This window comes from Rhagoletis zephyria, unplaced genomic scaffold (assembly GCF_001687245.7).
Source record: "Rhagoletis zephyria isolate East Lansing unplaced genomic scaffold, Rhagoletis_zephyria_1.1 Rzeph_scaffold_00132, whole genome shotgun sequence".
In the NCBI taxonomy this organism is placed as follows: Eukaryota; Metazoa; Arthropoda; class Insecta; order Diptera; family Tephritidae; genus Rhagoletis; species Rhagoletis zephyria.
The window spans coordinates 430,564-457,276 of NW_016157216.1; the positions used below are offsets into that span (position 1 = coordinate 430,564).

At 34.1% G+C, this 26,713-nt stretch overlaps 1 protein-coding gene across 4 annotated transcripts in view; it reads left to right on the forward strand.

Annotated features, from left to right (window-relative positions):
• LOC108381117 (uncharacterized) overlaps positions 1–21,744 on the forward strand; it is a 312,228-nt gene extending 290,484 nt beyond the window's left edge. The window contains exons 6-7 of one of the 4 annotated variants that reach the window (XM_017637535.1): positions 16,191–16,339; positions 19,533–21,744. In XM_017637535.1, the coding sequence (XP_017493024.1) occupies positions 16,191–16,333 (143 nt within the window). In that variant the 3' untranslated portion in view covers positions 16,334–16,339; positions 19,533–21,744. Of the gene's footprint in view, positions 1–16,190; positions 16,663–19,532 lie in introns of those variants that run through there. The other 3 variants (XM_017637543.1, XM_017637527.1, XM_017637552.1) reach the window with 3 other exon arrangements.
• Positions 21,745–26,713: the final 4,969 nt, after the last annotated feature.

Consider the following 26,713-nt stretch of genomic DNA (forward strand, 5'->3'; position numbering starts at 1 on the left):
AAACGCGTTAGCTAATGTGTATACTAAAATTGTCTTTATTGAAGTTAGTTGTCCGAAGCAATATTGGACGAACCAACTCAATCGACGCTAAGACGAGAAGTCGCGTTTTACAATGCTAGCACGAGTATTTATAGGCGATCATGACGATGCTGATCGTCAGTGATGCATTTTAGAGCTTTCTTACAAACTAAACAGAGTTGCATTTTACATGACATTACAAAGAGTTTAGACGTAAAACATTGAACAGTATGCTATTAAATGAAATAAAATACAAGCAATGAATATACATATGAATGACGGTCGTTACAAGTTGAATTAGATTTTTTTAAAAGGTGGCAGCCCTGTTCCATGAGTAGAGAATGATTTTATATATCTCCATACCAAGTTCCAGTAATCTACCAAAAATATTTCCTGAGAAATGCAGTATGAAGAATTCCGTTTGTATGGGAGGTGCCACGCCCTCTTGCCTAATCGAGATTAAATGTATCCTATATTTTAAGTTGGGATAAATAACAGCAGTGTACAAAATTTCATGATGATCGGTTGAATAGTTAAAGCATGAAAGCGTAGCAAACAAACAAACTCCAACCTGAATAGTTGTCAAACTTTATAGAGTAAGCTGTAAAAATTTGAGAATGGAAACGCCAAAACTGTAAAGTTACGATTTTTTTCATACCTGCGTACATAAACTTTGTACTAACTTCTACAGTTTTGGTGTTTTCATTCTCAAATTTTTACAGCATACTCCATAAAGTTTGACAACTATTCAGGTTGAAAAAAATAAAAATCGAACATGATGAAGTTTATAAAAATATAAAAAAATTCGATGTTTTAATGCAATTTTTTTTATTTTGCTCTGTCTCACATTCTCATAGAAAGCCAAGGTAATTACGCACATGTTGATACCTTAACTGATTTTCTCGGACAAATAGTTTATTAACTGCAAACAAATGTAAAAAGATACTTCCCCGTGAGTTCAAAATTTCGGAATTTTTTTTCGAGATTTTCGAATATCATGACGAAGTAAAATAATAGGTTCTTCTTTTTTTCGATAAACACTCCAAAAAAATATATTTCACCCTAAAAAAAATATTGAGGTGTAAATATTGTATGGAATGACCCATATACATACCTTAGCGGCAGAAATAATAGACTCGCCTTACTGTGAAGAGTTTTGACCATTGTATATTTTGTGTTTAATATGTTTTTTATAAAAGCCTGGCTAGATATGGGGCATTCCAAAGTGACGGGTGAGACTATTTAACTCGTTTTCGCTCAAACATTTAGTAAATTCTCTTTAACCATTGATTTGACTAGTGTCAGACCGATAACATTTGAAGTCAGATATCAGTTTATTACGAAACTGATAAAATATAAAATTTAGTTATATAATTTACACTGAAATTTAACACTTTTCAAGCGTGATGGGTGGGACAACGACGACACCTGCTTCTCTGAGTTGTTAAATTCGTTTCAATTTTAGGCAAACTATAAATATTTCGTACATAACGGCTTTCTCGAATGTAGTTAGGAGAATGTTATGTACCATTTTAGGCTTTAATGGCATTATTATATTTTAAAATAAAAAAATACCTTATTTTTGCTTGTGACGGGTGGGACAACATTTTGTGACAGGTGGGACGAGTCACCTTTGAGGACACATAGTTCGTGAGTAAAATGAACACTGCAGATTTGATGTGAACATCTTTAATAGGGGGATGCCATTTGAACAATGGGATACTTAAGAATTTGTATGTTTCGTTAAAATGTACATAGTTTGCTGTCATAAAATACACTCGAAACAATACCTAGCGTAGGTTGTAACTATGGTAAGGTACAACATAAATAGTATAGTTCCTGAACCCTCCATTTTTCTTTTATTTAAAAACAACCGTTGCAACAACGTTACAAAACCCACTCCCCCCAAAATATAGCTAGGTTTGAGTTTTATGAAATTACCGTTTTTTGTCCGATTTCAAAAATATTCGAGACGGTGTTGAAGGAGGATAAGCACAGTGTGTGGTCGAAGTCGGTCAAGTAGTTTTTGAGATACGCATATATGATATAACTGGGCGGTGCCACGCCCATTTTCCAAAAATTTTGTGAAAAACGAATTTTGTGCCAATGAAACATGGTATTTATCAAATTTGTGTAAATATTGATGAATTCCTTAGCCACCCGGCTCAAAAAATCTGAAAGGCCGGTACATACACACAAACAAATTCAGGGACGCATTTTTTTCTTAAATTACCTTACTTCGACAATGTTTTTGCAATTTTATTAAATGTGGCATAAATTTATTCGAAAGTAAATGTTCACTTAGATAAATACTACATGTTTGGCGACTTTCATAAAAATTTTGGAAATTAGCGATGGTTGAAAAAATTAAGAAAAATAGGGGCTTATTAAAGTTTAACCGATGAATCCTCCCCGCAAGCTAACCCCTCTGTTCTAACAGAGTCACAAACTTAGCTCATCACTGTTGTGATTTCAAGTGCGCCGAGAAATGTTTCACAAAAAATTCGATTTTGAAAGCTAGAAAAATACACAAAAATTTAAAAAATTGAATTGAAGCGGCATATTTTTTGAGCGGCAAGCTTTGAGGCGAGGTAGAAATCACAGCAGTGATGAGCTAAAGTTTGTGACGAATACGGCTGTCAGTCTAACAATACAATCATTTTAAAGGTATATAAATCCTCTTTCCAAAATATGTTCTTTAAAATCGGATGAAAAATAAGCTGTTAATAGATAAGTGCATCATTGGTTTTTAAAATCGGATGAAAAATAATTAAGCTGTTAATAGATAAGTGCATCTAGTATGAACATAGTGGTTGTTTTTAAATTAAATAAAAATGGAGGGTTCAGGAGCTAAACGGAATCTATTTTTATGCTGTACTCGACCATAACTACAACCTACACTAGGTTTTGTTTGGGGTGTATTTTATGACTTATTTTGTAGCACCGTGTTATTTTTTGCATTGCCACCTTTAGTAGATGAGGAATGCCTTAAAAACTTAATGCAAACTTATTACCGTATATTAGTTATATATATGCATTTATAACAATAAAATGAAGAAAATAGTGAAAAATAAATGGTTAAAATCCGTTTCTACAGATTTATTCTACCTGCTATACTGTTTTTACAGTTTTAACACAATCTATGTAATTTATTTTTTAATCTGAGATGTTGTCTTCGCTGGAATGGACCTAATACAACAAACACCATATAAATCCCCTTTTCAAACTTTATACAAAAACTATAAAAAATTGACAAATTTTCGCCAAATTTTTTAACTTTTTATTCAGTTTATGGAAAAATTTGGTATGTTTTATAGACCATTCAATTTTAGTATAATAAAGTTTCAAGTGCCTAGAAAATACCGTTGATTTTTGAAAATTTTTTTTTTTGTTGACCATGCTAGGCTTCTCTTCGTTATGAAAAAATTTTCGAGCGCACTTTGTATGGGAAAAAATGCGTGATACCGTGAGCAAAAAAATGTTAAAAGGTTTTATAGCCAATTGAAACTTGCACTTTATTATACTAACAGCCGTATTCTGACAAAGTCACAAACTTTAGCTCATCACAGCTGTGATTTCTACTGCGCCTCAAAGCTTGCCGCTGCAAAAAATATGCCGCTACAATACAAATTTTAAAATTTTTGTGTATTTTTCTTGCACTCAAAATCGAATTTTTTGTGACACATTTCTCGGCGCACTAGAAATCACAACAGTGATGAGCTAAGTTTTGTGACTCTGTTAGAATAGAGGGGTAAAATTGAATAGAATTTGTCGAATTTTTATAATTTTTGTTCATAGTTTGAAAAGCGGATTTATATGGTGTTTGTTGTATAACTACCTAAGCTTGTATAAAAAAAATATTAAACCTAAAATAAACTAAAGAAATATACCCAAAACTCCAAAAAGTAGGACGAGTGTATTATTTCTGCCGCCAGTGTATTTTTAATAGCTGAAATAAAATGCCGAACTCACCAGAGCAAAATTTGAGCTGTCAAAATTAGAACACCCATAAGCATATGAATGAACACTGCCAAAGCGAAATACGAAGTTCGCTCGGCGGCGTTGCATGGCCACGGTTGCCACATTTTGTCACTTGTGACCAAAATTGGTAACTTTTTAAGCGCTTGGTAACTTGCCAACTTGCCAGCATTAACACCAATAATAATGTCAGCCTTGAAATCCAAAGGAGAATCACTCTTGTCAACAAGTGCTACTTTGGGCTGAGTAGGCAATTGAGAAGTAAAGTCCTCTCTCGTCGTACAAAGATCACACTCTATAAGTCACTCATCATGCCTGTGCTGGTGTATGGCGCGGAAGCATGGACAATGAAAGCATCTGATGAGGCGGCTCTTGGAGTTTTCGAGAGAAAGATTCTGCGAAAGATTTACGGACCTTTACGCGTTGGTGATGGCGAATATCGCAGACGATTTAACGATGAGCTGTATGAGCTTTACAACGATATAGACATAGTGCAGCGAATTAAAATTCAGCGGCTCCGCTGGCTTGGCCATGTCGTTCGGATGGACAGAAACGCTCCTGCTCTGAAAATATTCAACGCGGGCCGCGATGCTGGGAACAGAGGAAGAGGAAGGCCTCCTCTGCGTTGGAAAGACCAGGTGGAGAAGGACTTGGCTTCACTTGGCATTTTCAATTGGCGTCAGTTAGCACAGAAGAGAAATGACTGGCGTGCTGTTTTGGACTCGGCCAAAATCGCTTAGGCGGTTACAGCGCCAAATAAGAAGAAGAAGAACTTGCCAACTTTGGTCAGACTAAAAAATTTGGATTAATTTGATAAATAGTCCTGTGGTTGGTTGCGTGAAGCGGTGATAACACTACTAGATCAGGCAACACAGCGCTCAGCAAAAATCACTAACCACATATCGAAGAAAATTATCGCTGGGTAGTCTGCGCCTGTCTCACGTTCATTATTTATTGTGATATTGGGATCGTGATCCATATTGATGGATTTCAAAACAGTGATGGATCGCACATTTTCAATATTTATCGCGTCAGTATTTGAATGTTTTTGCGTTGAGAGGTTTAAAGTCCAATAGATGAAGCCTGGAAATCTTATCTAAATTTAATTCTATTTTATTGAAAATCATCTATACTTTTTATTATATGTATGGTGATACCACGTCTAATTTGTTCGAATTGCAACGCGAAATGCCGAGCCGCGAATTGATATCACTTCAACACTTATCGACAGATCTTTGAGCCATATATACACTGAGCCCAAAATAAAATGGTTTTTTCAATCGAGTTATTGTTTGGTTTTTTCATGGTCAGTTTATTTGTATGCCTGTCTTTAGTTGAACGTACAGAGGTGCTTGCTGTCAGCGGCAACACAATTTTTTTTTATTATTTTTATTTGGTTTTTCTTTATTACGAAAAAGCATCTGTGAAGTGTAGAACCAAATTAAACGACGAAGAAAATTGACTCAAGTTGAACATTTAAAGACAAATTTATAAAGCGGCTGTAGCTGAGCGTGTAGAGATGCTTGCTGTTAATTGCTAATCCCGTCAGAGGCCACGCGTTAAAATGATTATAAAAAATTTTGTTTTATATCTTCGAATTAGGAAAAAGCATCTGTGAAGTGCTGAGCATAAGCCTGTTGAAACGAAAAAATCGCCAACCAAAAGGTAGGTTAATGTAAACAAAATTGTGGTTAATATTACCAAATCATTGTTGTAAATATCGACCAAGGCATTGTTAATATAAACCAAAAATCACGTTGATGCCTTTTCAAGTTTGTATTTGGAAATATAAACCAATTCTTGGTTGGCGAAAATACTTATGTGTTGTTTTTTGTTTCATAAATTTTTGTTGTATCCTATTTTATACACGTACGTATTCACAGATTGAATAAAAATATATTTATATACATATGTTAGTAAATGTATCTATTATATGAGGCCTTGAGCGCCAGAGTAGCTTAACTGTCGTATCAAAAAAAGTTGAAGTGCACCTTAAAATGCATTACCAAAATCGAAACGGCAATAGCCCGAGGCACGCCCTATTAGATTCCTTTTACCATAAAATGTAGTATCACGTAGGTGCAATGATTTTTTTAGTAAAAGACCGCATTTATTTTTTATAGATCCCTCTTTCTCATATTACTAAAATTTTTTTGTAGATAGGCTCCTATGGCCCTGATGGCCTCATATGTAAAATGAATTTGTTTAGATTTCTTTTATTATAACTATTTATTGTACCCATGTCTTATTTATGGCAAATAAACGAGGTTTATTTTTGCAGTTTATTGTATAATAAAACGTTGTTTTTTTACTTGGTAACTTTAAGGTAACTTTCTTTGTCAATGCTGGTCAGAAAATTGTTTGTCGTGTGGCCACCGTGTTCATGGCGATAGATTTATTTCGATCGCCCTGCTGGGCGATGACAACTGTACGTGCCGAATGTGGCCGTATTTCTTTTTTGCTTTCAAAGTTTTAGAAGAAAACAACATAAACACGAATTATTTTTGTAGTTTGAAAAATATAGTTGTGGATTCGTTAAATCTGGTTTGAAATAAAATAATTTATAATAATTTCTATTTGTTTTACATTTACATTTGTTATCAATTCCTCATTTCTAAATGTGGTTTAGCTTTTTCTAAATATGGTCACCCAAATTATAGAGGCGAACAATTGGTATCAGCTGTTTTCCCTACAGCTCTAATTCTGTTTAAATGGACGAAATAGCTGGGCGAACTGTGAACGACAGCCGCCGGTATTGTATTTCAAGCATAAACTTAACTATTTTCACAAACTAATACACATATGCATAAACGCAGGCACAAATGCATTGCACACTGCGTTATTTCCATCGCAAAGTACACAGAGAAAAAGTATTAGTTTCGATAACTAAACATATTTAGTTCCCGAATTTTGATAATATTTGGGAACTATTACCAACGATTGGGAACTATTATCATGGGTTGGTAATTATAAAATTATAACTAAATATTTTAAAGCTTCTAATATTCATCTAGGTTGTACCAAATTATTAATTTAGTTGAAGGGTTTGGTAAATACTAATAAATATTTCATTGAAGCATATTTCTACAAGTTCCATTCAACTTAACGTAAGGTTCATAAAAGGATGTTATTAAGCTCTGCTAATGCAGAAAAGCTTTCTTTCAACACATGGTTTTGTCATAGTTACCATTTGTATTAAGGCAACCGCGATTTGGTTTGAGAAAGAAAATATTCATGCTTGCGAGCCACCCCTAAAGAATTTTAAGCGTTCCCTGAACACATGCGTGTTTCGTATACTAAGAGCGCCAGCCAGTGTTGACAAGTTTTGAATTTGAAAAAGCACTAAAACCCAAGAAAAACGCGTTTTTTCTGGAAAAAAAGCGCCAAAATTTTTGTTGGATGATTTAATGGACTTTGTACGCATATCAAATTTTATTGTAGATATGCCGATTCAAAGTAATAAAAATGAATGCTTCTTGCTCGGTAGTCGAAGATTTGTTATTCATTTTACTATTAGGGGATATTAGTGCTTTTTTAATATTCGTAAAAAATATAAAAAATTCAGCCCAAATTAAAGATCTAAAGATCAATTCCTGGTCGCAGCTACATTGCAGGCCATGGAAAATTACCGTATGTAATTCTGGCACCATTGAAAGTGCTGCCACTTATTTTTTTGACAAACATATCGTCGTTTAAAGTACAAAACCGCGTATCAACAAAATGCAAAACCGCGTATCAAGAGAATGCAAATCCGCGTATGTGAATTATGTAAACTATTTTCTAGAGATTAAAAAAACTCATGTTTCAAAATGGTTCTCTTTTTTTATAAAGCAATCGCATTTCTAGATAGTATATTTCAGGACCAATGGATAAGGATTGAGCCAAGAGCTTGGGTATTGCCTATACAATTGATAGGGCTTTATATATTGTGCCTGTATAATTACAGGACTTTCTTAGTTTGCCTATATAATCATAGCGCAAGTGTGGACCAAATGTCCGTTGCCTATACAATTGATACGGCATTATTTATAGTGCCTACACAAATACAGGGCTTTGTTTTGCCTATATAATCTATAGGGCTTTTATTATTGTGCCTATAAAAATTCAGGGCTTTTGTGTTGTGCCTGTACAAATACAGGGCTTTTTCAGAGCACTTCTCTTGGGATCATTTGGACAAAATGTTCGTTGCAGAGCTGAGTCACTTGTTCCTTACCTCGGGTGGGGGGTAACAAGTAATTCTCAGCAATGCTTGAACTACAAATACTCTTATTCTAAAATTCTCTACCCCTTACCACTGGTGGGGAGAAGTACAGTCTAATAAAATAAGAGGTTAGTACTTTCAATATTAAAAGTTGTACCCCTTACCGCTGGTGGGGGGAAGTAAAACTTTAATAACGAAAGAAGAATAAAGAGTGTTAAATGCTTTACCCCTTACCTCTGGTGGGGGGAAGTAAAGCATATAAAATAAAATTAAAAGAAAAAAGAGAGGCGGAGAGGGAGAGGGTTATTTGAGCGTCTTTACGTCTCTGATCTGTTTATTAAAAATTTTCCTTTTATATACAAATTCTAATTCTATTTTCCTTAACTAATTGTAAATACATATGTATGTGTATGTGTGTATGTACATGTTGTTTTGGTATTGGTATTGGTTTTGGTATTTACAAACAACCGCTTTGGTCTTATCATAATTTTAATTTTAATGCTTGCATTTGCGTCGGCTATATGTATACATGCAAATAATATCAATGCATTTTCTAATGCATGTATGTATGGGTGTATGCATATCTTATTTCGGTTGTGTACAAAATATTGACAGTTAAATGGGTTACAATTTATGGGTTTTTGTTAATTTCTCATGTTTATGTTTTTTACTTATCTTCTATTCTAAAGTGGACTGTATTTTCTGTGTGTCAATAAGTATTATTGTACGTATTATTTTTTATGTTCAGTTTTATTACCCTGGCAGATGTATATATGTATGTATGCATACATGTTCAAAGACATTTGAACATATTTTCGAGGGCAAAAAAATGATTATTTTGTACTGTATACTAAACATGTTCAATTTATTTTACAATTGAACAGCTTGTGTGAGCAAATCCAATTTTTGGCAGCAAATGTCAGTTACGCGGTTTTGCAGAATGACGATACGCGGTTTTGTACTTTAATCGATATGCTCTTTCGCTTATGATTGTCATTGTACCATGATTTTGTTTCCATTTTTGGAAAGTTCCTTACGAAAATTCCAATTGCTCTAAATTTAATTTACATTTTTGTTTAAGATTTACAGTTCTGGTGTCTTCAAACTGAAACAAAAAGCACCAAAAAACTCACCAAGCACCAAACTCAAAATTTTTCACGTTTTGCATTAAGAAAAACACTAAGTTCTAAGTTGGCAACCGTGGCGCCAGCTGAGCAATGCACAAAGTCCCACTTATTGAATCGTTTGAATGCGAATGCCAGTANTTGTGAAGATCATTCCCATTTTGGTTATTTTTTAACATTTACTGTAGTTTTTAATTTTTGTATACATACAATAATTAAATCTTTGAAAAATAGTATAAACAAATACATTTAAGTCGAGTTATTACTACTAAAATGGCAACTCAAGGTTCGACTTATTCCGATAATAATCATGTGTTTGCATATGCAAAAGAACATGTAAAAGATCGAGGGTGCAACTATCGGTTCGTGTGTTTAATAAATCTTGGTAAATTAATCGCAAATTTTTTAAAATGGCGCGGCAGTTACACCATCGCTATGTTCTTTGCACACACTACATAGAATGTACCTGAAATGACATTTGAATAATACGAGAGTCATTAAAAAGGCGAATAATTATTAGAAGTCTGCGCAAAATTGGTGTTTCAAGTTAATTTATACGGACTCATTGCTATGGATTTCAAAACAACTTTTAATATAGGTTCGTTATAAGACAAAGGCCAGCTACACCTGTCGAGATTGAGGAGAGTACCCAGCAAACATTGAGGTTAGTTATCGATTAGAGAATGATTGGAGAACTAGCCACATTCTCCAATCTCAAACGTTAGAGAACGACTCAAAAAATTTTCGAGAATCATAGCGATCTCAACAAAAATGGGACATAGTTCTCGACTCGAGAAAATATTAATGATCTAATCGTATTCTAATGTTGATCTCTAATAGGATTCGAATGTGAATTTCAAACTGCTGTTTTGCTTTATTAAATAAAACGCATTGTTTTCAAAATTTGTATTAAATGTATTCACAATAAAATAATAATGGATTATTTGAACTTATACTAATTTATTAACNTAATTTATTAATCATTCATTTGGAATATTGCTTATTTAGATTTATTTGAATTTGCGTTGTTTCTCTAATCGTTCTCGAATCGAATTCTAATGTAGTTCTCTAACTTCGTCATCGACTCGAGAACGATTAGAGAATTACCCTAGTAATCTAATGCAGAAATCCAAATTTCTCTAAAGTTAGAGACTGTGTTTGCTGGGTATCTGCAGCAGTGGCAGCCCCAACAGTGAAACCAAGTGAGAATATTTGGAATGAATGTATTAATATTACTTACATATGTATGTATTTGTTTTATAATATACAGAACACATAATATACATGGTCGGCTAAAGACTATTTCAAATGAATTCAGACATAGATAGTACATATATAAATACCTCGTATATGCGGAATCCAATACCACGTCAAGTATGTACAATAAAAAAGGAATTTGGTTACTATTTTCCCATTACTGCTTACTTTATTAATTTAAGTTAAGATTAATAATAATAATCTTATAGCAAGTAGGTTCAAGAGAAATACCATTCCACAGTTTTGAAAAAATCGGGTTTTTGCGCTCTTGTAAAATTTATTTACCATCGTATACGCGGTACTGCATTTGGCGTAAACGTTGGTATTTCGCGTTGAGCGATATAGTTCAATACAGTCCAATTTTTAATTGTTTAATCTTCATCATAGAATATATACAATGTGGTTGTTCACGCGGATTAGGTATTTCATTGATTCTTACAAAGAAGTTGGAAACTGTGTACCTATGTACTTGTTTAAAATCTTCATTTAGACCCACTTGCAGAACGTCCAGAGTTAAATATATAAATAGACAGATAAATAGCTCAGAGTTAAATTTGTATATTCCTAAACCAGACAATGTCTTGCAGCATTGAAAATTGGCCCAGAGTTAGGTAACCCGAGGGATTTCTAAATTAAGTAGGCACCACTCTCTCTTTTTTGACGTTTGTTTACATTTCTTATTAGAATTTGAATATAAGATTTCAAGCACTTACATATGTATGTACANTTGTTATATTCCTAAACCAGACAATGTCTTGCCGCATTGAAAACTGGCCCAGAGTTAGGTAACCCGAGGGATTTCTAAATTAAGTAGGCACCACTCTCTCTTTTTCGACGTTTGTTTACATTTCTTATTAGAATTTGAATATAAAATTTCAAACACTTACATATGTATGTACGTACATACATAGGTACAAACTGTAAATTGACCAGCGGCACTTCTGGGAGTTCTCTTAATTGGATGGACTACCAACACGGGTGGTGTATTTTAATCGCATATATTTTTTACGCCAGACTTTCGAAACCTCAGAGCTGAAGGCGGAAATATGAATACGTGAATATGTATGTATGTATGTATGTATGTATGTATGTATGTATGTACATATGTTTTAAAACATATTTTTTGAATATCAATTTATTTTTTCTTGTTACTGAGAGAAATGATACATGTGTCATGTAGAGTTAGCAAGTTAACCTTCGAAATTGCTGGGCTAAATATTTAACGATTTAACTATAATTTTACTCCTAACTATTGATTGTGCAAGCCAATTCATCAATTTAACTGGTAAACTTTGAATTAAGTAGATAACCTGCTGTTCTGCAAGTGTNAGACTTTCGAAACCTCAGAGCGGAAGGCGGAAATATGAATACGTGAATATGTATGTATGTATGTATGTATGTACATATTTTTTGAATATCAATTTATTTTTTCTTGTTACTGAGAGAAATGATACATGTGTCATGTAGAGTTAGCAAGTTAACCTTCGAAATTGCTGGGCTAAATATTTAACGATTTAACTATAATTTTACTCCTAACTATTGATTGTGCAACTCAATTCATCAATTTAACTGGTAAACTTTGAATTAAGTAGATAACCTGCTGTTCTGCAAGTGGGCCTTAGAGTCTAGTAATTTTTACGAAGATGTTAACATACATATAAATGATTTTCTAATATATATATGAATGTTAGAGTGATTCAAAAAAATATTTTTTTGGAAATTCATAAACGCTACCTCATGTTATTGTTACTTGTGATAAAAAAAGAGAAACGAATTTCTTTTATTTTGAAAAAAAGTTTTTTTAGAGGTCGCGCTGATCGGTTTTTTATAAAAACGCTGATGTTCTCAATCTTTTTATTTTCTAGACCTGTTAAAATTCAGGTAAAAATGTGGTTTTTGCATACAATTACTCTGGTATTATTGGGGAACATTCCCTTAATTACATACCTGTCTTGGGTAGTTAGAATGGGCCTAATGCCCGAAAATATGTTCTCGAAAAGACTCTAATAAAATTGAAACGTTGCTGCTAAACGATTTACGCGTTGTCATGGGTTGGAACTTGTCACTAGGGGGTTTCTGGGGTTGCTAATTAGGAATCTGAAGTCAGTTTTTCAAAATTCAAAATGGCGGATCCAGAATGGTGATTCATTTTTTTAAAAAAGTATTGGATTGGTTTGAAAACCCGCACTCGGGAGGTTTCAAGGTCCCCTATTATGAATCTGAAGTCAGTTTTTTTAAATTCAAAATGGCGGATCCAATATGGCGATCAAATTTAAAAAAAATATTACTAAAATAAAAACGTTGATACTGAACGTTTTAAGCATTGTCAAGGGTTGGAACTCGTTTCCTGTGGGTTTCTGGGTTTGCTGATTACGAATCTGTTTTCAGATTTTCACAATTCAAAATGCTGGATCCAATATGGCTACCAACTTAAAAAAAATTATTGGATTTGTTTGAAACTCTTAGCCGCCATTTTGAATTTTGAAAGTATCACAACAAGTTTATAATCAGAAAACCCTTGGAAACGAGTTTCAACCCTTGAAAATGCTTAAAAAGTTCAGTATCAACGTTTTAATTTTAGTAATTTTTTTTAATTTGATCGCCATATTGGATCCGGCATTTCGAATTAAAAAAAATCAAAAACTCCCGAGTGCCGGTTTTCAAGCAAATCCAATAATTTTTCAAAAAAAAAATAATCTCCATTTTGGATCCGCCATTTTGAATTTGNTCTCCATTCTGGATCCGCCATTTTGAATTTTGAAAAACTGACTTCAGATTCCTAATTAGCAACCCCAAAAACCCCCTGGTAACAAGTTCCAACCCATGACAACGTGTAAATCGTTCAGTATCAACGTTTTAATTTTACTAGTGTATTTTCGAGAGAATATTTTCGGGAACTAGGCCCATTCTAACTGACCAAGACAGTTGTGTAATTAAGGGAATGTTCCCGATTAATACCCGAGTAATTATATGTAAAAACCACATTTTTAGCTACATTTTAACGTGTCACAAAAATAAAAAATTGAGAACATCAGCGTTTTTATAAAAAACGGAACAGCGCGACCTCTAAAAAAACTTTTTTTTTTCAAAATAAAAAAATACGTGTCTCTTTTCTCATCACAAATAACAATATTCTGATGTAGTGTGTTTATGAACCACTCTAATGAGTGTATTTCATGTATTTTCAGCCTTAAAATGATATACCTTTCAAAAAAAAATTATTTTCTTTTCTAATAAAAAGAAGTTTACTTTTCCTTACATTTGGTAACTTTTTCGTCTAATCTTGGTTGGAAAGTTCTTTGAGAGGCGGCAACACTGATGCCGACCATGATGTCGTTCACTGCGCTAGGTAGAGAAAGAAAAGTGTGCGCTATGACATGCCCAGACTTGTTTGTCTCATAGCCCGAACACAATGAAAACGACGAGCTACGGACCACAGCTGTCAAATTATTTTTCATTTATTTATATTCAGATTAGATCTATTTCTATTTTTCCAGCGACAGATAAGGTTCTTCCTCTGCTTTTATGTCAAACTCATACAAATTCATGATGTCGCTGCCGCGTTCAAAAAAATCATGTCGCCATCCACTAAGTGTTTAGATAACGAAGATAACATATTGGAAGCTGTGGCCCGTAGCTAGTCGTTTTCAATGTGTTCAGAACTTCAGTTTCAGTTTTGCTATCGCCGCGAGTTATTTGGGTGCGCGCATAGTTATTTAAATATATAAAGTTTGATGCCAACCGGAGTTTCTCAGTAGATATATATTTCACGTATCTACAAATTTTGGGAAAACTAATATTAACACTTATAACAGCTGTTTAAGCGTAACACTATTTCAAAATAGAACAAAGACAGGTGCTCACTACTGTTAGTGAAACCAGAAATATTAAGTAAAAAATGCGTTTATTGTATCCTAAGGGAAGAAATTAAGCATTTTTTCTTACACTCTCTAAAATACCTCTATTGCTCTATAGTTATTATTTTTTTAATATCGAATTTTTTGTATTAAAAAATAATTTTATCGACTTCTCGTAATCCTCATATGAAAGCAAAGAAAAAGTCATAAATGGTACGATGATTAAGTTTGTTTTTTATTAAAATGCTTGTTTGCGCGGAAGCATATATTAAAAAGTCCTTTTTTGGCAAGCTTAAATTTCAAAAAAATATATCTCGGAAACTGTATGTGTCAAATAAAAAAAAACGTGTATCATGTTTTTACCCAAGGAATGCAAAGAAAAATAATTTGAGCGGAAAAAAATTTTTGTGTAAGTTTTGTAAATTTTGCATGGATTGACCCATACACATACACAAAAGGAGATCGGAACATTACCCGCAACTGGAGAATGAAGATTGGCTTTCTGACCTAATGTTCTTTACCGATATGATGGAACATTTGCAAAACTTGAATTTGTCTCTACAAGGAGAGAATAAAAATGTTTTTGATTTGTCGCAAATTATTTAAAGTCTTTTTATTCATGATCTCAAAAAAGAATATTTCATAATTTTCTATGGCTAGAAAAAAATATTGCACATGATTTAAAAGCAGATTTTGAAGAAAGATTTGCCGATTTGAAATGATTTTATGTAAAATAATTGAGGATGAATTTACAACATCCGAAATACTCCTTTTTAAGAAAAGCGAAGAATAGTTGGAGTTTTTGGAATTAAAAGAAAATTAGGCACTGGAAATGCAACATAAAGCTTTGTCATTGCTTGAATTCCGGCAACAAGTACCAGATTTAAAATATCCGCTGTTCAAAACAGTTGCGTGTCATATATTTTCAATTTTTGGTACAACGGGTAATTGTGAGTCTTTGTACTCTACAATTCGTAAGTCAAAATATCGTTCACAATTAGTTGCATTCGCGTACCTTACAATCATTGTAAGTTATAAAAACTATCAGCTTTTTGTGTTTGAATTATCAAAAGGACATTTCATTTTGAGGTAAATCTGCTAGTTTCTGCTGGAAAACAGCTGATCAAAAACAGCCGGTCGAATTTGATGGTTTGGAAGTTAAAGTAGTAAAATGCAACTAATTAAACTTGTAACAAGTAAGTAATTATTCGTTTAGTCAGTGAACTGTGTCAAGATAAGATTTCAGGATTTGTTTTCTTACGTTTTCAGTTTTATACTTTTGAATGTAAACAAAATTTCTATCAGCTGTTCGTCTAACTTGCAAGTTTCTGCAAATTTTCTTTACTGTGTACTAAATATTTTGGATATTTTTCTTTTGTGAGTGCATAGATGACATTTAACCGGAATTTCGCTGTTGGACATTTTTTACTGGAGATTTTAAACGAAAGTACCTATTGACTAACCAACATTTAACAGAACTGTTATAAACGGCTTTAACTGACGTAAAACCAGATTTTGAAATTTAGCCAAAGAATCTTTTAAATGTTCTTTAGTATCTATCTTACGTACATATATTAGAATAATAATAAAATTAATATTTTTCATTTCTAATAATAATTTTATTTAAAATAAAATTTTTGTTATTTTTTTTGGCTCTTTGTAGCATTTGAATTTACGTGTGGCTCTTTTCGGCCTCGGCCTTGCCCACCCCTGAACTATAGCATTCGGTACTTACTTTCGAACTTTCTTTTTCAGATTTAAACTGGCAGTCTTGTGCAGCAAGTCATGATGGATTGACTGAAGCTATTCAATTATTGTCTTGCCGCCCTTCAAAAGTGCAAGCTTTACAAATTCAAGGATATACAGCACAACATGGTGATATACAAAACATGGACTAAAACCTTGTAATTATGTTAAAGAATATAAAATTGATAGTTTATTGTGTGAATATCTGACCAGGGTGGTTTATCAATTGATATGAAAGACTAACTTTGACGAGGTCATTAGATCTGTAGGGATTAACCCAGTTATGCATTCTTGGCGTTGCATGAGAGATGTCACATAAGGAATCTGTTAATGAGATTTGCGTGTAAGCGGATACCCAACCTACAGCGCTACACTTTACTGACTAGGCTCAAAAATACAACTTATATTAAGTTAGTGATTAACTAGTTAATGAATTATAATAATTTTTATGCAATAATGGCATAGCAGTGCAAAGTATGCATAACTGAGCTATTACCCTCGCATCCTAATCAGTGATGAAATTGATGGTACAATTGTACTTTTTTGGTACATTTTGGAATCCAAAAGTACATTGGTAATACATTGACATGTTTGATACATTTTTGTCAACATACGGTACTGCACTACAATTATGTCGAAATACTACACTCTATTTACTTGGAGTTTTGAATTTTTGTGCGAAAAAATATAGTCATCTTTTTCTACCTTATTTAAGTAAATACGGGGTGTTTATCAAAAACGAAACTCTTACTTAAATAAAAAAAAAGTTTCTGTCATAATAGGTCTAGTCATAAAAATTTCCAGTAAGTACTAGCAGCCGAAAATTAAGGGGAAAACTAAAATATCAGAAAAAGTTATTGAACGCAGTAAAACTTACGCCATTCTGACTTTCTGATAGGTAGGTAAGTTTTTTTATACAAAATATTTTTGATACCACATCATGAGACATGCAAAAATAAAATAATCTCCTCCAAGCACCCTTCCTTGTTTCACAAAAATTAAGTAGATATAGCTACAAATGTGTCTTTAAAATTATCCCATTTTCGTTTTAACGATCAACTGACAAATTCGGTCAGAACCTTTCAGCATTATTATCTATTTTGGTATATTTCTCAATATTTTGCGTATATTCCGGCCAACAATTCCACAATTAAATAATTTTATACGGCAGCCATAGTTGACGCACGAAAATTATAAAATAAGAGATTAATAGTAAATTAACTAAACTAAACTTTTCTTCCTTTCTTTTGTTTATTCACGAACACATGTTGTGGTTAGCAGACATTTCCTTGCAAGTTTTCGCGGGTAAAATTTTTTCCAGCAGAAAGTGCCAGATCTCAGTGTCATTTTGGGCTCTCGATTTCCCCCACTTTGCAAGATTTTATGTACGAGAACACTGCTATTAACTTGTTAATTTCTATAAAAGGAATTATTTTGCAAAATATTTTTATAAAACTTCCATTCCGTTAAATGCAACGGTTTTATTTTTAATTTTTGTATTACTAGCTGTTAATAAGTATAACTTGTATGCATTTCTTCATTACCTTGGCGTTTTGGTGGCCTTTTCAAACAAGTGATTTGTGCTTATGTGTTCCACCTTCGACACGCCATGTTTTATATCATGATTTTTATACAGAAAATCTAAAAACGTATGTATATGTAACTATGTGTGTATGGTCTTTTAAATGTTGGTACTTTTTCGGCTTATTTAGTACACTTTTTTTGGCCATTTGGTACAAAACTAAAAAACTCATTTATCATCCCTGATCCTAAAGCATCGGGTGGCAACACAGAGGCAGACATATGAACCATATCTTTGTTGCAACTGCCTTTAACATGACCGCGGATTTCGCATTTATATTGCCACTTGATTTTAAGACCAGTGTAGTCATCTTTTGATTTTCAAAAAGCACCAAAAACTTGGAAAAAAGCGTTTTACCACACTAAAAGCACCAAATTTTTTTGAATCAAGGGATGCTTTTTTCATAACATAATACCGAAGTACTGCACATTAAAACTGGTATATCTCGAGAAAGAAAAATCGAATCGCATCAAACGAAAATGATGCCCTAATTAGAAATGAGCAAATACCTTGATGTTTTCATGTTGAAACCTCAAATATCGCTAAAAACCGGGTTTTTGGCACTTTGAGGTTAAGATATCACAAAATTCTAGTGCTATAGCTATTGTGAGGCCAGATTTGGATTCAGCACCAAGAAACGATGTGTTTAACTCAGGTGGTAAAAACAATAAAAAATTTTACAAATAATTAGAAAAGAAAAAAACAAATACTTAACTTACTTGCGTACTAGCATTTTCAACGCGAATAGCATTTAACAAGGTGGGTTTGCAACTTCAGATTTTTATCAATCATGGTTTTATTTTAGTCCATTTAAATTTGTAGATTCTTGTAAATTCAGTGCTGCCACAGCCTTAAATATTCCAAATTATTTCAAGTTTTACTATCTCGAAGTAATTTTAGTTCAGAAAAAAAGCACTAAAAAAGGCATTAGGCACTAAATAATTTTTTTTGGCGTTTTAATTTGCGGCTTGACAAACCAAACGAAATATCCCTTTGCTTAAAGCTATTTATATACATATGTTGTGTATGGGGGTGTTTGAAGGTTTGACAAGCCGTTTGAGGGAAATGTGAACAAAAAGTAAAATTTATTGATTTTCTGGCCGTTACGTTGACGTTTGATCAAACCGCTTACGTTGTGTATGGTAAAATCGCCTCATTCGCGACGGAATTTTCACGGAATGAGGAGACAAGAGAGAAAAATCGAAGAAAACCATACCCTTTTACATTGTGAACCGGAAGAAAACTAAAATTCCTTGCTTGAACGAGTCATGTTTGCGTGGTGTATGGCGAAATGGGAAAAGTTGGTTTGAAGAATGTTTGTCAAGCCGCTTGTGTGGTGTATTTCGCTCTTTATAAAATTTCGAAAAGCTTTTTGTTCAAAAATTTGCAGAGCGATTTAACACTCTGTTTTGTAAAACATGGTTACATTTGTTATCTGCAAATATATCGAGAAAATTCCTCAAAATAAAAATCCTCACAAAATACTCAAGCGCACCCGAAATTCCTCACTTTTTGAGGAAATATTCATAAAGTTGTCACACTGCTATATAATATAAAATAATATATACAGATGTCAAGCTAAGTAGACGTGTTTGTCGGTGCTCTGTAGTAACTTCACATTTAGTCCAAGTTTCCGTTGATATATTTGCATTTGAAGTGATTGTGGGTCTCATTAATCTATCTCTACACCTCATAGCGAGTAGTTTCGTTGACTATATTTTGTGTTTGCGATATTTATATTTAACAAATTGCCTAAATTTAATTTCAAGCAAAGCTTACAATGTCAACAAGAAGCAAATTTACGCGCCAAACGGTATCGACACCGCAGAACAGTTCTCTCAATAAAGCTGAAAAAAAGAGCTCGCCACCGTCATCATGGCTTGAGCGCATTGAAGAGCGACTGGACTTGCAGAGAAGGAGCATTGTAGAAGAGATAGCTGAGCGGGTAAAAACGTCTGAAGAGCGAGTGATGCAACGATTTGGCGAGTTAAGGGCTGAGCTGGCGAACCTTCGAAAGGCGCTGCGAAAAATTTAAGAACGTGTGACAAAGGCAGAATTCCAAACGAGGTAAATGATTGCCAAAACCTTGCTGTATCCACTGATTTTATCATCAATGGTCTCCCCTACGTTGACAACGAGAATTTGGAAGCTACCTTTGGTAGTCTGTGCCAGAGTTTGGATTTGCCTGCGCTACAGATTCGCTCTGCGTTTAGAATATCAAAACAGAACAACTCCACTGCTTCAGTGATTGTGAAGTTGGCGTCTTCAGCCGATCGCTCCACCCTCTTCAAGTCAGTAGCACGCTTCTGCAAAGAAAAAAAACGGCCACTAATGCTCCGTGATATTGACTCCAACTCAGATGGGAAAATACATATACACGAGTGCCTTACGGAAAACAACCGCGAGCTAATGCGCTATGCAATGCAGCAACGAAGAGATAAAAAGCTGGTGGCTGCTTTCTCAGTTCGTGGGAACGTGTATGTACGCGTTCGCCCTAAGTGCAAAGCCGTGAAGGTAATTAATATGGAGAGCGTCAAAAGTGTTGTTGCTGCAGACACCTGATAGCGAGTGTTTATGTATAGCTGTTATGTTTACCACATGTTTATGTCGTATGTGCTCTTTTTTCTTCTATTGCTCAACATCTTGCATCTGCTGCTTTCCTCATAACTACTCTGCGTCTTATCTTAAGTTATTCTTTAATTACCCTTCTCTTGAACTCGTAATTGTTTTCTTAACTACATGTCATGCGTTACTCTGTCTTTTGCCAATGTCTTGTTCTTATGCAAACATACATACATGCTGTATTTGCTTGCTTTTGGTTGTTTCAGTTTTGGTCCAGTTTTGCGAATTTAAGTATAGGTCTGTTCGATAAGTCGGGCTACCGCGTTAATGAAAATAAGAAAGTTGTTATTGACATTTTGTGTAAACAAAATGATGGTCTTAATGTGGTGCATTTTAATGCACTTAGTCTAAGTCGAAACAAACTTGACTTTGCTAGGTACGTCTTAGAAGAGTCTGCGGTGGATGTAATTTGCGTTACTGAGACTTGGTTTCAAAGTGACTTTCCTGACTTCAACCTTTCTTTCAATGGGTTCAATTTATTGAGGCATGACCGCATGCATAAAAAAGGGGGAGGAGTTGCAGTGCACTGCAAAAAAAATCTTAAATTCAGACTGCTAGCAAAGTCGAATTATAGTGAAACTGAATACATCTTTGCTAAAATATCTGATGGCGAAAACAAAATTCTTGTATCATGTGTGTACAATCCTACTAAAATTGTGTCTTGATCCATTTTTTGCTGAACTGTATGAATATGTGTTAGATTATGAGCGTATGGCGTATATTGGTTTGTGGAGATTTTAATGTAAATTTACTTGTGAATGACTCTTATAGTTGCAAATTAATGGATCAGCTGGCAACAGCAGGACTCTGCGTTGTTAATGGATCTATCCCAACGAGATATGCAAATAATTCTCCACCTAGTCTCCTAGACTACTTTATAACCTGTGATCTCAAGCATATCCTTAAATTTGACCAAGTTTACTTTATTTCTGACCATGACTTAATATTTTGTACTGTAGATGTTGTATTGAATCGTCCAAGCTTAAGCACTAAATTTGTTTATCGTGATTTTAAATCATTAAATGTAAACTCATTACATTCTGACTTGAGTAAAGTAAATTGGCGTGAGTGTTTTTTTCTTGCCACAGTGGATAATAAACTTGACTTCCTAAACAAACACCTGACCATGTTATTTGATGTTCATGTCCCTCTTCGTTCTGCTAATGTTATAAATTGTTCATGTCCATGGTATACTTCCAAAGTTCATTCTGCCATTAAGAAACGAAATAAATTGTATGCAAAGTGGAGAAAAAATAGTACAGACTTGTCCTGGCGCAGAAGTTAATAATGAAACCAACAGTATAATAAAGCAAGCAAAGCGCTGGTATAGCAATTCTAAACTAGATACCTCCCTTCCATCTAAAGAGCTATGANAAGTTGGCGTCTTCAGCCGATCGCTCCACCCTCTTCAAGTCAGTAGCACGCTTCTGCAAAGAAAAAAAACGGCCACTAATGCTCCGTGATATTGACTCCAACTCAGATGGGAAAATACATATACACGAGTGCCTTACGGAAAACAACCGCGAGCTAATGCGCTATGCAATGCAGCAACGAAGAGATAAAAAGCTGGTGGCTGCTTTCTCAGTTCGTGGGAACGTGTATGTACGCGTTCGCCCTAAGTGCAAAGCCGTGAAGGTAATTAATATGGAGAGCGTCAAAAGTGTTGTTGCTGCAGACACCTGATAGCGAGTGTTTATGTATAGCTGTTATGTTTACCACATGTTTATGTCGTATGTGCTCTTTTTTCTTCTATTGCTCAACATCTTGCATCTGCTGCTTTCCTCATAACTACTCTGCGTCTTATCTTAAGTTATTCTTTAATTACCCTTCTCTTGAACTCGTAATTGTTTTCTTAACTACATGTCATGCGTTACTCTGTCTTTTGCCAATGTCTTGTTCTTATGCAAACATACATACATGCTGTATTTGCTTGCTTTTGGTTGTTTCAGTTTTGGTCCAGTTTTGCGAATTTAAGTATAGGTCTGTTCGATAAGTCGGGCTACCGCGTTAATGAAAATAAGAAAGTTGTTATTGACATTTTGTGTAAACAAAATGATGGTCTTAATGTGGTGCATTTTAATGCACTTAGTCTAAGTCGAAACAAACTTGACTTTGCTAGGTACGTCTTAGAAGAGTCTGCGGTGGATGTAATTTGCGTTACTGAGACTTGGTTTCAAAGTGACTTTCCTGACTTCAACCTTTCTTTCAATGGGTTCAATTTATTGAGGCATGACCGCATGCATAAAAAAGGGGGAGGAGTTGCAGTGCACTGCAAAAAAAATCTTAAATTCAGACTGCTAGCAAAGTCGAATTATAGTGAAACTGAATACATCTTTGCTAAAATATCTGATGGCGAAAACAAAATTCTTGTATCATGTGTGTACAATCCTACTAAAATTGTGTCTTGATCCATTTTTTGCTGAACTGTATGAATATGTGTTAGATTATGAGCGTATGGCGTATATTGGTTTGTGGAGATTTTAATGTAAATTTACTTGTGAATGACTCTTATAGTTGCAAATTAATGGATCAGCTGGCAACAGCAGGACTCTGCGTTGTTAATGGATCTATCCCAACGAGATATGCAAATAATTCTCCACCTAGTCTCCTAGACTACTTTATAACCTGTGATCTCAAGCATATCCTTAAATTTGACCAAGTTTACTTTATTTCTGACCATGACTTAATATTTTGTACTGTAGATGTTGTATTGAATCGTCCAAGCTTAAGCACTAAATTTGTTTATCGTGATTTTAAATCATTAAATGTAAACTCATTACATTCTGACTTGAGTAAAGTAAATTGGCGTGAGTGTTTTTTTCTTGCCACAGTGGATAATAAACTTGACTTCCTAAACAAACACCTGACCATGTTATTTGATGTTCATGTCCCTCTTCGTTCTGCTAATGTTATAAATTGTTCATGTCCATGGTATACTTCCAAAGTTCATTCTGCCATTAAGAAACGAAATAAATTGTATGCAAAGTGGAGAAAAAATAGTACAGACTTGTCCTGGCGCAGAAGTTAATAATGAAACCAACAGTATAATAAAGCAAGCAAAGCGCTGGTATAGCAATTCTAAACTAGATACCTCCCTTCCATCTAAAGAGCTATGACGCAATCTAAAGAATTTTAAAATACATGGTAAAGAAAGATCTGAGTGTGATATAGACGTTGATGTGCTTAATGATTACTTTGTCAGTAGTATAACCAAAAGTACTGTCGCCTCAATGGATTTTTCATCCTGTACCAATTTAAAAGACGAGTTTCAATTCACGACAGTTAGTGAGCTTGACGCTCTGAGGTCACTATCGAATATTAAGTCCAATGCTATAGGTGAGGATGGAATTTCGTTGAAATTTGTAAAACTTGTAATGGGATTTATCTAACCCACATAATAAATCATCGTTTTACAACCTCTTGTTTCCCAGCAATTAGGAAAAAAGCTATTAAACTGCCAGTTGCGAAAAAGATGAATGCTAGCAGTTTGAGTGACTATAGGCCTATAAGAATATTGCCTGCCTTCTCTAAGGGTTGTGAAAGCTTGATGGCGAAACAAATTTCGGCATTCGTGCAAAAGAAAAATCTACTCTCCTCATTACAATCCGGGTTCAGCCAAAAGCATAGTTGCTCGACTGCAATGACTAAAATACTCGATGGTATAAGAACTAACTTTGACAATGGTGACTTGACTCTTCTCTGTTTACTCGACTTCTCGAAGGCTTTCGACTCTGTGGATCATAACTTGCTCTGTCTTAAGCTGGAACATTATTTTGGTTTCAGTAGAAGTTCAATAAAACTCATGATCAGGATAAGGATAGAACACAGAAAGTCAAGTCAAGTAATTCAATTTCAAATTCAAGATATGTAAATACAGGTGTCCCACAAGGATCTGTCCTTGGTCCGCTTTTATTCAGTCTCTTTTTGTGAATGTGCATGCATATGCTGACGACGTATGATTGTATTTGTCCAGTCGTATTGGTCTAGTTGAAGATTTATGTTTCAAAATAAACAGTGACTTGTCTGCAATATCTGTTTGGGATAGTGATAACTCGTTGTGTTTAAATGTGTCAAAGTCATACATCTTGCCTATATGTAACAATGTAGTATGTGTTGAAAATATTCCCAAATTGTGGATAGGTTCTAGTTCGCTAAGTTTTACGGAAAAGGTAAAATATTTTGGTTTCATTGTTAATACAAAACTTACGTGTACTGACCATGTTAATAAGATGGTAGGAAACGTGTATGCCATACTGCGCAAATTAAGGGTGTCTGCTGCATTCACTCCAGTGGAAACCAGGTAATTTGCGGTACTTCAACTGATTTTGCCACTCATCACGTACTCTGAGGTGGTGTACAGTAAATTAGATTCGATATCGTGCCATAAAGTCAATGTTGCCTTTAACAATGCTACACGTTATGTATATGGGATCAGCAGATACGAACATATTTCTCCTTGGCAGACAAAGATATTAGGCTGCAGCCTTGAGAACTACCTGACAGCTAGAAATTGTATATTTATGTAGAAACTTATTGTGTGGAGGATGCCTTGCTATCTGTTTGAGAAGTTGATACCAGCCAAGTCACGAACACACCACAGTCTTATTTTTCCAAAATTTAATTACCTAAAATCCACCAGACTATTCTTCATTTACGCGGCTAGGGTGCCGGAGTCCGTAAAGGCTGGACTAGGCAGATTCAACTACAAGACACTAATTTATAACTATTTTAAAACAGTATGATCGCAGGGTATCAGGGCATTAAACTCTTAAAACTCTTAAACGTGTATATTTCTTCCTTTACAATTCAATTCTCCATTTATATACTTTTTTTATTTATTTCCTCTTTCCTTACACTTATTTAATTATTAAGGATAATTTGTAATTTAATTTAATTTAGGTTTAAGTAAATATTGTCATTGTCATTACTATTTTACTTTCCACGTACAGTATATAATGGATGAAGTACTATTAAAAGACCTAAGCCTTACCCTGTACTACTAGAAAAATAAATAAAAATAAATAAATAAATATCTCTGGGAGTGTTCATGGTAGACTGGAACTTGGTATGTACAAAACAACACGTAGTCATGAAGAAAAATCGGGGTTATTGGAAAAAGGGGCGTGGCACCTCCTAAACAAACAGAATTTTTCACACTGAATATCTCTGGAAGGGTTCGAGGTAGAGTACTGGAACTTGGTATGTACAAGACATATAAAATCAACCGCATAGTAATGAAGAAAAATTGGGGCTATTGGAAAAAGGGGCGTGCACCTCCCATACAAACCGAATTCTTAATACTGCATATCTCTGGAAGTGTTCATGATAGAGTACTCGAAAATGGTATGGAGATTTATGAAACCAATTCCATACTCTTAGAGAAAATTTGGGCTGTTTTAAAAGGGGCGTTGCGCCTTTCAAACGCACTGAAGATATTACGTATCTTTGTATGCATATATATGGTTTTGCCAGGTCAGTGGCGTAGCCAGGGGGGGATATGGGGGGATAGATCCCCCCCTTCGTCATTGAACTACAATTATTTACTTTTGAATTAATAACACAATACTATTTTATCCTTCTGATTTAAATTTTTTTTATTTCAGACGGATGACAAATTATCTTTTAATGAATATATGTATGAGTAGTCCACTTGCAAACAGCGTTATGTGATTTTATAAAAGTAAACCATAAATTAAAAAATAAAACGTCTGCGACAACAAGTAACATCCGAACTGTATCTTTTTTTATTACCTGAAAATTTGGATAAATAAGAGCCTAATACCATTAAAAAAATAAAATTGCAGTATGGTAGAATTGCAAATTTTATATTTAAAAATTTAATATTGCAAGTTTTGAAACAGTAACTTTTACATAGCTAACTTTTTTTAGCTTTTCACGTTCTCTCCTCAAGGAAGATTGGTTTGCTTCTTTTTTGCGACTTCTTCCACTAGGCACCGAAACTACCACGTTTTCTTGCAGTTTTCTAAGTTCATACGAAGAGGAGACATTTGAAAGTGTATAAATAAAAAATAAAAGCGACTTTTGCAAGAGTAGTTAACATTTCATGCTATTTTTTCAGAATATAGAAAAATTTTTCACTCTGCTGTTAGTGGACATGAAACCCACCAAAAACTAAAAATCTAAAAAAAAAATTACATAGCGCACTTTGCTAGTGGACTACTCAATTGTTGAATATGCTATCTTATTTGTCCGTTCTTTTTATACAATTAAGGAGCGGCTGAATGGTTTAACGATGTTAGCGGTACATAATGATGTGCCGATTACAACACAAGAAGTAATTGAAAAAATGTGTGTTAAGCAACGAAGA